Source organism: Mesoplodon mirus, assembly GCF_964341445.2.
Source record: "Mesoplodon mirus genome assembly, chromosome: 5".
NCBI classification, from domain to species: Eukaryota; Metazoa; Chordata; class Mammalia; order Artiodactyla; family Ziphiidae; genus Mesoplodon; species Mesoplodon mirus.
The window spans coordinates 152,354,016-152,367,902 of record NC_138980.1 but is presented as its reverse complement, the minus strand read 5'-3'; the positions used below and the strand labels follow the sequence as shown (position 1 = coordinate 152,367,902).

At 43.5% G+C, this 13,887-nt stretch overlaps 1 protein-coding gene across 3 annotated transcripts in view; it reads left to right on the top strand.

The window, feature by feature from the left end:
- The window catches only part of OSMR (oncostatin M receptor), a 56,298-nt gene that overhangs the window by 20,816 nt on the left and 21,595 nt on the right, over positions 1-13,887 (top strand). For all 3 annotated transcript variants that reach the window (XM_082623534.1, XM_082623535.1, XM_082623536.1), the window contains exons 3-6: positions 2,153-2,325; positions 7,941-8,112; positions 12,132-12,407; positions 13,732-13,861. In XM_082623534.1, the coding sequence (XP_082479660.1) occupies positions 2,153-2,325; positions 7,941-8,112; positions 12,132-12,407; positions 13,732-13,861 (751 nt within the window). The remainder of the gene's footprint in view (positions 1-2,152; positions 2,326-7,940; positions 8,113-12,131; positions 12,408-13,731; positions 13,862-13,887) is intronic.

The window sequence follows — 13,887 nt, the reverse complement described above, 5'->3', positions numbered from 1 at the left end:
TAATGACTAATGATGTTGAGCATCTTTTCATGTGCTTTTTCATCATTTGTACATCTTCTTTGGAGAAATGCCTATTCAAGTCATTTGCCCATTTTTTAAATTGAGTTGTTTGTCTTTTAGTTGTTGAGTTGTAAGGGTTCTTTATATATTCTGGATGCTAGATAAGTGATTTGCAAATATTTTCTCCCATTCTTAGTTTTTTTTCACCTTCTTGACAATGTCCTTTGATGCACAAAAGTTTTTAAGTTTGATGGAGTTCAATTTATCTATTTTTTCTTTTTTGGCTCATGCTTTCATGTCATATCTAAGGACCCACTGCCAAATCCAAGGTCATGGGAGTCCATACTGAGATTTTAATTGGTACCCCAGCCATCCCCAGCACCGCCTTACAAAATATTACAAAGGATGGGTATCTTTTGGGGAAGATAGTCATTGATGGCTAATAACTTGGATTTTATGGACACTCTTGTTAACCTAACTTTCATAGAATGAATTTTCTGAGATTTTTAAAATAAATTCTGAGGCTAATGCTTTGCTTGGATCATGAACCTGTCTACCATGTGGACCATTCACATGAAAAACTTCATGCTTATATCTACCATGAATGCTTCTCAGCTTATCTGGCTGGGTCCAGAGCCCCATCCTTATCATCTGTATCCTGAGTTTAGCAGGACATGGTGGGAGCCATGAAGCACACTTCTCAGACATTCCATTCCATGTGACCTTTGATTGGGCAAGATGCTCCTGCCTTAACAGTTGGGGGGCAGTGCAATAAAGGGGAGCAAGGTTTTGGTATTAGAGAGATCTATACTTAAATCCCATATAGCTTTGTGTAAATCATTTAAGCTTACTGAACTTTAGTTTACCCATCTATAAAAAATCACTGTCTGAGTTTTACAGTGGGCATTACACGAGACAACGTATGTAAAGCACCTAGCACTGTGCCTGGTAAATAGTACGTGTTCAATCTTGTTGTCGCTGTTATTTTTACCTCTCTGTGAGAAAAACAGCACATGTAGAATGGCAGTTTTGGAACATTTTTTCCAGTATTAGAGATTCTTTCCATTTTTATTCTCAAAAGAACATACTCTCTTGCCTTTTAAACTAAGTACCAGAGGGTCTCAGATCACTAGGGGAAACCCCCAAAGAACTAGAAAAATGAATGCTGAAAAGATGATATCTGCTCCACCATGGACCATCAATTACCAGTTGTTTTTATCTATACAGTCTTAATCTTTTCAGTACCTTTGCACCATTCCCAGTTTACTTTAGACTCCCTCAGAAGGGAGTGAAACCAGTTGATTTGGCAATACACAATTCCTTTTGAATCTGTACGGCATTTCCTCTGCTTATGTAAAAAGTGGTGTTTTGTTCTTCTCCAAGAATTAGCAGTGATCTCACTCACTCCACCAGGCCCCATCCTGTCTCTGGGCTGTTTCCTAGCTCACTGAACTCAGCAAATCTGTTTCATGTTTGAATCTCTACTCTTTGACAGACTCTATCACACCACTAAATATTCTAAACTTGCAATGACTCATTACTTCTTACGAGTCTGTTGTATCTCTCCAGGTAGGTTCCTTCCTTGAGCTAGAAACCTTGTAACAATTATTTTATTTCACACTAAGTGCCTAGTCTCATCCGAAGAGTCCAGTGAATTCTTGCCAGAGGTGTTTTAAGTTCAGTGCATTGAGATTTAAGCAATAATGTCTAGAGATGGAACTTGCTGTCACTTTATAGCTACTTAATAAACTATGAAATATTGACTTCCAAAAAGAAAACTTTCGTTTTAGATGTCCAGAACTATGAAATTTATAGCAAAAAGTCCTCTTTCTTTATTCAGCCTTATTACAAATTTCTGAACCATTTAGATTGTTCTATAGAGTATCCTTTTGTCTTGTGAAACTGTTTATCAATTTATTAATTTGCTGTGTCTCATTGAGCAAGTCATTTCATTCATCTAGGGCTTAATTTCTTTATCTGCTGAGTGATTTCTGAATTCCCTCCAGGTTTTCAAAGTGTCTAATTCTAGAATGTATATGTGAGCAATAATTTCCACAGCTAAACAATGATGATATTGAACAGTTTAATTATCTGTGACTATTCAATCATACTCCTATTAAATGTTATTTCATATCTTGTTTTGGCCTTTCAGTCTGGTCTGAACCTTTACCATTAACTCCTGAATCGCTGAAAGTTTCTGTCAATTCTACATGTCAGTGTTTGCATTTACAATGGACTGTCCACAGCCTCGCTTATCATCAGGAATTGAAAATGGTTTTTCAGATACAGATCAGTAGATTTAAAACATCCAATGTCATCTGGGTGGTAAGTATTTTTCTTTTTGGCTCAATATTTAAAAAATCCTTTTCTGACACTGTGTTTTGTCTTTTATAACATCCCCCCAAATCCCAATATGGAAATATTTGGGCAACTCAGAATAGTTGTCCTAAATAATTGCATTTCTGTGTTTTTAGTTAAGAGGGTCCAGGACAAAGTAACATGACAATTTTGGTTTGGTAGGTTGGATGGGCTATGCTCTGAATCAGATCATTTTCTCAGTTCTGCTCTGTTCCCTGTGGAAGCTGTTGGGGTCTATCCATGTGAATTCCATGATTCCAAAAATCCATGAAGGTCAACCACCTTATTCCTCTTCCTTCTTCGTTCCCTGTCCACCAGAGATCTTCCTAAATCAGATGTAAGAGTTTGGCAACATTTTTCATGTCACTGTGGCTCGCAGGCAGTTTCTTTACTAATGCTATGCTGAGATGCAAGGAATAAACAATTCTAGCATTTTCTGTCCTAATCTGCAAAGAGGTTCTCCATGGGCCATGTTGGAGAGTAACTTACAGTATCCTTTGTTGCCTCATATGTGGCTTTTTCTACAACAAATTACATTAAGAAAGTCTTGAATTTCACACACTTTTTGCCTTTGAATTATTTGGGATCGATTTTTCACTTGTCTGGTTTAAATCATGGTTGTGTCTGTTTTGCCTGATGTTTCCCCATCTAGTGCATTGGGGCACTTTGGTAGTTTGTTTTTTTTTTCCTAACATCTTTCTTGGAGTATAATTGCTTTACAAACTTTGGTAGTTTCTTTCAATTACCATTTATGGTGCAGGGAACCTTAATGATCTATGCCCACATCATGATCATTTATTGGCATGGGATGTTGAAGGAGAGTGAAATATTTTCCCGCTGAAGGGAACAGAGAATATGCATGGAGGGAAGGACAACACAGGGCTGTGTCATTCCTGGGGACCTCCGTTTGCTAGTGGACGGCCACTCTTCTCTCAGGCGCTGGAGGCGTGAGTACAGGGAGCCAGGTGGTTAGTTCCTTTAGTGAAGCATAAAGGCTACTAGCTTTAAAGGCTCCAGTTACTTTCCTTATCCATCACTGCCTTTGAGGTCTGAGTGAGTGGCCTAAGTTAAATATTCTGACTGTTGATTTAGGATTGATACCAGGTCTAGAATTCCACCCCTCAAAACGCAGCTTCCGGGCCTCCCTGGTGGCGCAGTGGTTGAGAGTCCGCCTGCCGATGCAGGGGATACGGGTTCGTGCCCCGGTCTGGGAGGATCCCATATGCCGCGGAGCGGCTGGGCCCGTGAGCCATGGCCGCTGGGCCTGCGCATCCGGAGCCTGTGCTCCGCAACGGGGGAGGCCACAACAGTGAGAGGCCCGCATACCGCAAAAACAAACAAACAAAAAAACGCAGCTTCCCACCATGAGAGTTGTTCGGTGTTGTTTTTTGCTTTTTGTTTTTTGTGTTTTTTTTTGAGGCCAAAGTTAGTTTATTTGGAGTTTGTTAGTTCTGCAGGCCAGGAGACACAGATCCAAGAAGCACCTGCACTGTGTTCCCTGGTGTTCTGACTTTAAACAACAGCAATGCCTATGTACAGCTGTTCCCTCCCCACCGCCAGCCCATCTTCCCACCATCCCCCTCATGCTAATAATTTTTGTATTTTCATATTTTTTGTATTGTTGATGGATACACTGGTTGTTGATTTGGACCCAGTACAACATCGAGCAGAGGTCATATTGAGGCTAAGAATTATCTAAGGAAAAGAAATTTGAGAGAAGAGCTGGAGGAATTCGTGGAAAACTAGCACTTAACACCATTAGTGAAAGTAACATTAACCATAGACTAAGTTGATCGCATTCTTTATTTTTCTAAAAGACAGTTCTTTCTGCTTTCATAGTAGAGAAAATAATAGCAACATGTGAACAGACAGTTGTTCGTATCTGTTTACACCTTTGATTCAGGTAGTTCTCTTTTCAAGGTAAAGCCGCTAGTGAAACCTCCTTGTGTAACCTATCAAGGCTGGAGATGTTTGAGGGTAGAGTTTTGCCTAGTCGGTTATACGGTCCCCATAACACCCAGGCCAGCCTGATCCCAACAGAGGAGAAAACTAAGGCACAGAGAGGTTTGTGGTCCTGCTTTTTTTTTTCTTCTTCTTCTTCTTTTTTCTGTCATTTATTCATTTGACAAAAGATGATCATACCTTCCTATGCCAGATGTCAGGAACAGGAAAAGAAAAAACACCTTTGACCTTGAATTGTTTACAGCACAGTTCAGAAAGTCCAGGACACACAGAACAACACTGAGGGGACAATTTAAGAAACACTGAGACGGCCTCATCCTGACCATATCCACAGAGAACTCTCCCTTTTCCTGCTGGGGTAGGGTGGTGTAGGACCTGCCACACCAGAGGAGGGAACTGCCCCTCTCAAGGCAGCTGTTTCTGGCTGGAGCCCTGGGCCCCCCACAGGGTGACAGCCACATGCAGTCTTCCCAGGTCATCAGTCTCCACATGTCCCAGAACAGACGATGCCAAGAGAAGCCCTTGTCTGAACCTCTCAGGCCTGAAGTCAAGGACAGACAGACATAAGGTCCCCCTCCAGTTAAGGGTCAGACAAAGCAGCTGAGAGAGGTCGCTTCCGTCTGGACCGTAATCTCCCTTTCACAGGGCAGGTCCCTGTAATGCACCCTCACTCATGCCTCAGACTTGTTTTGTTCCCAAACAAGCCAAAGGAAAAGCATCTTGACCGAGGCTGTCACAGCTGGACCGGGGACTCTGAGCTGCCTCCTGGCCGGCACTGGCCACTCAAGCTGCACTACGTGCTCTCACCCTGGCTAGGGTTCTGCCTGCAGCCTTTCCAGCCACTTGCTAAATTTATGGTTCCATCAATGGCAGGAGAAGGCAGAGTAGAGTAGCAGCTCAAGCTTGGATGGGGGCCTGGAGCGTGAGTCAGCGAGGGATGAGCTCACTTCTCAGGAACCAGTCAGTGACCTCAGTTGGACTTCTGTGTAAATGCCAGTTTTTTATAACATACTAATGTCTGCCAGGGCCAAATTAAACTTGCCACTTCGATGAATGAAAACAGCCCAGACACAGTCATCACATTTTTAAAAGTTGCTGAATTGATGCATTCAGCGCAAGTTTTATCTCCTCCACAACAGGCCTATAAAGACCACAAAGCACAACTTGTGGTTAGACAGAATCCACACAAAGGGTGTCTGGGAAAAACAGAGCTCACTGCATATTAATGAACTGGTGAAATCCTTTAGCACATAGTTTTAGACTGTGGGCTCAGGTCGAGGCATTATTCCAGGCCTGGGGCTGTGAGTACTGAGCAAAAATAAGGAGAGGATCACACAGTTCAGAGCATCCTAGGCGTGAGGAGTGCAGGTCGCTGACACGGGGCTGTGGGGTGAGATTAGGCCTGACCTTCTGCAGCACCTTGGAGTGAGGGCAGTTGGAGCCAAAGTAGGAAAGAAGATTAGAAGCTAATTTAGCATAGAGCGTGAAGAGGAATGTCCCAGCAAGATCCAGCTGGGGTGAACAGAGGCCCTGAGTGAAAGGGGCTGGGAGCTCTCAGGCCTGAAAGTGCGGGTCATGTGGGGTGGGCAGGACAGGGCTAGACCACACACACACACCGAGGGTCGTGCCCAGCTGCTGTTTTCTATCCAGGGAGCAGTGAGAAGCGGAGTGATGAGCTCTGATTGGAAGCCTTAAAGAAAGCTCACTCCGGCTACACAGTGGAGAGAAGTTGGGAGAACTGGAGGAGGTGAAGTGTGACCAGTTGGAAGCAAGCAGTGGGGTCGGTCCAGAGGAGAGGGGCCTGGAGTGGGGGGTGACCGTGGTGACAAGAGAAGTGGCTGATTCCCAAGAGATGAGGGAGGCAAAATCCAGCCGGCGGCTTGTTGACATTACAGCGAGGTCACCAGGACTGACAGAGTTCCTTTTATTTATTTATTTATTTTGCTATTGGTTCTTAAATAATAATTAAGAAAAGGTACCTGCGATCGCTCATATTAAATAGTAAAAGTTGCATGGATCAGGACCACAGAACTTGCAGTTAAAAAAGTATGTTTTGTAATCTAGGGATAAAGGAATACAATAAGCTGAAATAATAGAAATGTTTTACAAATGGGAGTTCTGCTTAGCGTGAGAAAGGACGTGCATGACTAGATGCCTTTCAGGTGGACGAAGTGCTTCTCCTTCCGGGGCTGTGTTTGGTTCGGCCAAGGCCACTGTTTAAGGTTGGCGTCCTGGGGAGGGGAAGGCACAGGTGGAGGAAGGCCTCCGAGTCTGGTTGTGTGTGACGTGTGTGCTGCTCCCCTCCTCTTCACTGTAGGACTTGCCATTGGCCCTAAGAAAAATGGATGCAGACTCAGTTTTCCCCAGGAAGGGCAAAGTTTTTTTTGTCCCTGTCTCCCAGCTGTGGGTGCAGAAAGCAGGCATCCTGGAGGGGCCCACTGAAAGCATGGGTGCCTGGGGCTATGGTCCACGAAGAAGAATGAAGCCCAGTCCCCGCTTTCTGGGTGCCATACTTGAGTCAGTGGCATAACCACAGATGAAATGCCACCAGCTACCCCCAGTATGCAGGGGAGCTCGGGCAGGGGTGGGGATGGGAGGAAACCAGAGGAAAGAGCAAGAAAGACTTCATGAAGAAGATGGGGTATAACAGGGGCTTGAAGGTTGGGACTGATTCCCAATTCAGAGGGAGAGTTGGGGACACGAAACCAGGTGCTGCGTGAGCAAGTACTGAGGAGTAAAGCATACAGCTCTTCCAGAAGTGTGGGGCGGACCACTGTGTCTGGAGACAGGAGTCCTGCAAAGGAGAGGCAGTTGGAGTCATACTGTAAATGGCCTTGGACAACAGGGTCAGGTGTAGAAGGAGCTGTTGAAGTTTATTGCGTTAAAGAATGACAATACCACTGTCTTAGAAAGATTAAGACTAAAAGCTGTGCAGGAAAAACAAATTACAGTACAACTTGGACAAGCTTCCCAAGAGCACAGTGTAAGGCGTTGCCATGTGGTTGACATCTCTGGGGACTAAAGATTCTGAAGGTTGGAGCTCAAGGGAGAGGGGATGGTCCATGTGGCCACTGTATCTGAAAAGACAAGAGACAAAAACCAAAGCAATCATTGGGAGCCATCTGTTGACTTCTGGGAGACAGTGGAATTCCTGGGAACCATGAAGGACTGCCAGCTCTACTGAGATTTGGCCGACTTGATCTTATGAATATTAGAAAATTCTCATCAATCTTGCTTATTTTTAAAAGGGTGCCTCAATTAATTCTCTAGGGTGTAAGAATCTTCTTAGCACGCTCTTGTGACCAGCACTGTGTGCACAGCTTCTTTCTCTGATCGTTTCCCCCAAGACTCCAGTAGCTTCTGTTTTCTCTCTCACTGGAGCCCTCTGGAATTGGAGGCCCAGAGGGGTTGGGAGCCAAGTTTTTGAAAGGCAGGAGGCCAAGGCTGGTTCCTTGCTGGGCCGTCAGAGCTCAGGAGCTGGCTGGCTGGGAATAGACTGCACTTGTCCATATCCTGGAGTTACAGTGGACTCTTAGGTGTGTGCTTTGGGATAAGTCCAGCCAAGCCATTTCCCAGGACTGCACGGCTATGTGTTTCCAAGTTTTTCTCTTTATTTCTAGGAGAACTACAGCACCTCTGTGAAGTGGAACCAAGTCCTGCATTGGAGCTGGGAATCTGAGCTCCCTCTGGAATGTGCAGCACACTTTATAAGAATGAGGAGTATGGTGGATGACGCCAGAATTCCCAAGCCAGGGATCTGGAGCAACTGGAGTTCATGGGAGGAAGCAGATGGTAAGACGTGAGGGGATAAAAGAGTGAAGGGGTTTACTATCTAATATTTCTCGGGGACCAGTAGTCAAATAGTGGAAAGCCCTGTTGAGAAACTCTGGGTAGACACCAGCATTATTTTTCTTTGGCTCCTATTTGGTCTAAAAAGCATGGGTGTGACACTTGCCACCAGGAGACAGAGGTCTAAGGATTTTCCCTCTGAATTTATTCATTGAGGTAATTATGCAAATTCAGACAATTTAGTATTCATTTTCCATAGGTGTGAAGTGTGTGCATTATAGAATGCTAAGTGAACAAAGCAGGACATAAATTGTACATATGTTTTTATTAGAACAACACAAAATGTGTATTCATCTAGAGCAGAATTTGGGAAGCTTTTTCTGTAAAGGGCAAGATAGGAAATACTTTAGGTTTTACAACCCTACATTCTCTATCGTGACTATTCAACTCTGCCATTCTAGCATGGGAGCAGTCATAGGCAGAGTGTAAATGAATGAGTGGTTGTGTTCCAATAAAACTTTATTTACAAAAACAGATGGTGTCTGGAATTGGCCCATGGGCCATAGCTTGTCAACCCCTAATGTAGAGACAAGGGAGGGAAATATGGAAAACTGGAAGCAGTTCTTCATTTGAGACCATGGATAATTATGAGAGAGATCGTGGATAATGAGATCATGGATAATTATGTTTAATTATTAAAATATCTCTTAATTTTGATTATTTTGTTATCAAAATTTAGCATTTTGCACAATTTCTTATGCTTCAGCTAAGCTGTAGGTTAGTTTTAAAGCACTGGCATTTGGTGCTCTCAACTATATACGTTGACAGATTATCTGAAATTCCTGTCAAGAGAACCATCCCTTAGCTAAGTGTTTATGCAAATTTATTAATTCAAACTGATAGCATGTTAACTCATGAGAGGACCAATGATTAATTTAATACTAATAATAGAATCAAATCTGCATTCTAGTCACTGCTTTCAGCACTATATGTATTAATTTCATCCTCACATCAGCCCTATGAAATACATATAATTCTTATCCCTACGTCACAGATGAGGAGACTGAGGCACAGATAGCTTTAAAAAAATCCCATGCAAGGTCATCAGGCCACGAAGTGGTAGAATCAGAATTCTAACCTGGACAATCTGGCTCCAGGGGCCATTCTCTTAACCATCACATCCTATTGCTGAGAGACACACTTAACAGAAAAAATAGAGATTAAAAAAGTAGCAATAGAGAAAGAAAGAACAACATTATCAACAACTTTGGTACAATGGACTAGGTTTATCAAAACTATAACCTCCAAACTAACTCAAGAATTGATAGAAAAGCTGATTATTCCTTAAAAATTTTTTTTATTGAAGAATAGTTGATTTACAATATCCTGTAAGTTTCAGGTGTACAGCACAGCAATTCAGTTATACATACTGTTTTTGCAGATTTTTTCCCTTATAGGTTATTACATAATATTGAGTATAGTTCCCTGTGCTATACAGTAGGTCCTTGTTGGTTATCTATTTTATACATAGTGGTGTTTATATGTTAATTCCAAACTCCTAATTTATCCCTTCACCCCACCCTCCTTTCCCCTTTGGTAATCATAAGTTTTTTTTTTTTTTCCTGTATCTGTGAGTCTCTTTCTGTTTTGGAAATAAGTTCATTTGTGTCTTTTTTTTTTCTTTTAGATTCCACATATATGTGCGATCATATGTTATTTGTCTTTCCCTGTCTGGCTTACTTCACTCAGTATGATAATCTCTAGGTCCATCCATGTTGCTACAAATGGCATTATTTCATTCTTTTTTATGGCTGAGTACTATTCCATTGTATATATGTATCACATCTTCTTTATCCATTTATCTGTCAAGGGACTTTTACGTTACTTCCATGTCCTGGCTGTTGTAAATAGTGCTGCAATGAACATTGGAGTGCATGTATCTCAAATTATGGTTTTCTCTGGATATATGCCCAGGAGGGGGATTGTAGGATCATATGGTAGCTCTATTTTTAGTTTTTTAAGGAACTTCCATACTGTTCTCCATAGTGGCTACACCAACTTACATTCCCACCAACAATGTAGAAACGTTCCTATTTCTCCACACCCTCTCCAGCATTTATTGTTTGTAGACTTTTTGATGATGGCTATTCTGACCAGTGTGAGGTGATACCTCATTGTCATTTTGATTTGCATTTCTAAAATGATTAGTGATATTGAGCATCTTTTCATGTGCCTTTTGAGCCATCTGTATGTCTTCTTTGGAGAAATGTCTATTTAGGTCTTCTGTCCATTTTTGGATTGGGTTGTTTGTTTTTTTGATATTGAGCTGCATGAACTGTCTGTATATTTTAGAAATTAATCCACTGTTGGTTGCTTCATTTGCAAATATTTTCTCCCATTATGAGGGCTTTTTTTTCATTTTGTTTATGGTTTCCTTTGCTGTGCAAAAACTTTTAACTTTAATTAGGTACCACTTGTTTATTTTTGTTTTTATTTTCATTACTCTAGGAGTGAAACCAAAAAAGATAGTGCTGTGATTTATGTCAAAGCGTGTCTTGCCTATGTTTCCCTCTAGGAGTTTTATAGTATCTGGTCTCACATTTAGGTCTTTAATCCATTTTGAGCTTATTTTTGTGTATGGTGTTAGAGAACGTTCTAATTTCATTTTCTTACCTGTAGCTCTCCAGTTTTCCCAGCACCATTTATTGAAGAGACTGTCTTTTCTCTGTTGTATATTCTTGCCTCCTTTGTCGTAGAATAAGTGACCATAGGTGTGGGTTTATCTCTGGGCTTTCTATCCCTTTCCATTGATCTATATTTCTGTTTTTTTGTGCCAGTACCATTACTGTTTTGATGACTGTAGCTTTGTAGTACAGTCTGAAGTCAGGGAGCCTGATTCCTCCAGCTCCATTTTTCTTTCTAAAGATTGCTTTGGCTATTTGGAGTCTTTCATGTTTCCATACAAATTTTTTGTTCTAGTTCTATGAAAAATGTCATTGGTAATGTGATACGGATTGTAGATTACCTTGGGTAGTATAGTCACTTTGACAATATTGATTCTTCAAATCCAAGACAGGATATATCTTTCCATCTTTTCATGTTCTTCTTTGATTTCTTTCAAGGCTGATTATTCCTAATCCCCAAAGCACTGATTCTCAACCATGGCTGCACCTGGGGACCTTAAAACAAAATCCCACACCCAGTCCACTCCACTTGGGTGACCTTAGTGATGGCAATTTTAGAGCCCTGTTGGGCCAGCAGCCAGACTGCAGGGGCCTAGGTAAGCAGGGGGTGATTGACAGCTGAGCGATGGGCACAGGCAGGTCCTGGGGGAGGCTGGCTGTGGAGGAGCGGGTGGAGAGGAGGCTGGAGGGAGGCATGGAGGATGGTGAGTTTGCCTAAAATGGCAGAGACCTGAGGATTCTTATGTGCTGATGGGCCACACAGAAGAAAGATGGAAATGAAAGGAGCTCTTTGGGTGAATGGCATCTGAGAAGGTGGAAGAGGAGTGATCTACAGGACAATTTAGAGATTATGAGGGACATGTGGCTTGGGAGCTGGGCAGACCTGGTGGGTGTGAATGTGGCTTTGCCACTTGCTGGGTGAGTGAACTTGGGCTCAGTCCTGCCCATCCCATTGCTGTAAGGTGGTAAGGATGACAAGAGAGAATATACATAAGCACTTAACACAAGGCGTCCCACAAGGCTGGGATTAGTACAAAGCAGCTACTGCTGCCCTAATAACCTATAAGCAGGAATAACACGATCATCCACAGAGCGACAGTCATGGTGCAGTCTCCATAGTAAGAACAAGAGCAGTGGTATTATCGCAACAGTAGGAGTGATGGTACAGAGGATTGTTTTGCACACACCAAAGTTTATAGATTTGCTGTAGAAATTTTAGGTTCCTGTTTTCTCCAGGAGGCAGAAAAAGCTAATGTTATCTGTTGAGAGTGAGGTAGGAGGGGGCTGGTTTGACTTTTGTGCCCAAGTCTAACTGAGCTGTCTTCTTTTATCTTGCAGCACAGACTTTGCTTGGACATGATCCATTGTTTGTTTTCCCTAAAGATAAGCTGGTGGAAGAAGGCTCCAACGTCACCATTTGTTACGTTTCTAGGATCCATCAAGATAACATATCCTGTTATTTGGAAGGTGTACAGATATATGGAGAACAGCTTGATCGAAGTGTGTCTGCATTCGAGTTGAAGAACGTGTCTTTTATTAGGAAAAAAGGGACAAATGTCTTCTGTAAGGTGGACCAGGGAGGTATTTTGGGAGGCATCGTTCTCTTTGTCTCAAGTGAGTATACACATCTCTGTGCCCCCCTGTCCCATTTCCTGTGGAATAGATCAAATTTCCTTTCCCAGAAGACAAGGAAATGTTTCCACTCGTGGCCTCAATTTTCTTTTGTTTCCCAAGTCTTCTAGGAGAGACTCTGGCAAAGACAGTCTGAAGCAATACTTGTCGGATTTCCTGTTGTTTTCTTGAGTTTACTGACAGTTTTATTCCTAGGAAGCAAGAGCGTTCGGGAGAAAGTTCAGGTCATGACCTGGACCACTGGGAAGGTGTCCTGCTTTGCGTTAGCCATGCTGGAATGGCTGCAGGCTGGGAGAGGGAGGAGAGGGGCTGCAGGCTGGATGGCCCTAGAGAGACAGCCGAGGTGGTGGCCAGAAGACCCAGGTTTGACTCTGCTTCCCATGGCTGGGAGTGCCTTGGCCAAGTTTCCCAGCCTCTTCAGCTCAGTGTCCTCCTTTGTGAATGGGCCCAGTAACGGCTGTTGTGAAGGTTACTGCATATGGCCAGGGCCCCGCCCCGGTACGGTGGCCGCACGCAGTAGGACTTCCGCAGATGAGGCCGCTGCTGTTCTTAACTGGGTGCAGAGGTGTCAGGTACCTCCATGGGTGATGGCGAGGGGAGAGAAAGCAGCATCTCAGTTTCCCTGTAGGTCTCAGTGTGCTCACCCAGTGGCCTCCCTTCCCCTGCACAGTGGGGCGGTATCTGCAACTCCTCCCTCCCTGCTTCCCCTGCCAAAGGCTGTTTCTGGTCTCCCGGATGCTTGGTCACCTGTGCCTCTTGGCGTGGCCCCCAAGAACTGCGGTGCCTCGGACACTTGGCGGTGCTGCCCGTACATTTCTTGGAACTCTCAGCCTCTAGCTGCTGAGTTTAGCAGGGTCCCCAGCTCTGGCTTCCTGGCATCCCAAGCACAGCCCAGGTTCCTTGTAAGCCACGGCATCTACAGTGAAACACCAAGCAACGCTGACTCCATTCATTCATTGTTCTGTTCACTCTGTCTGCATGTAGCAATACTGTTGAATGCTGCTAGCAGGCACTAGGGCTACAACTTTCATCAGGTAGACAGAGTGCAGACCACATGCAGTACACGCCTGCCATCCTCAGTGATACCCCAGCAAAGCACCAGCGAAGGGAGGAGTAGGGGCCAAGATGAGGTACCCACAGGGTGCCTTTCTGGAGCTGCTGATGCGTTGGCCCCCACTGAAGTAATCTTTTCATTGTTCAGAACAACTCTGTGGCCTCAGACCCCAAAGAGAGTTTTCCATTTCACTTGTCTTTCAATAAAGAGCTTCAGCTAGGTCTTTCATCTGTTTTTTCCTTGTACGGACAGAAGTGCTTGAAGAGCCCAAGGACTTTTCTTGTGAAACCCAGGACCTCAAGACTTTGACCTGTACTTGGGATCCCGGGAGCGACACTGGCTTGACTAAACAGCCTTCCCAAAGCTATACTTTATTTGAATCGTAAGTGAGCTTTGGTTACATTAGTG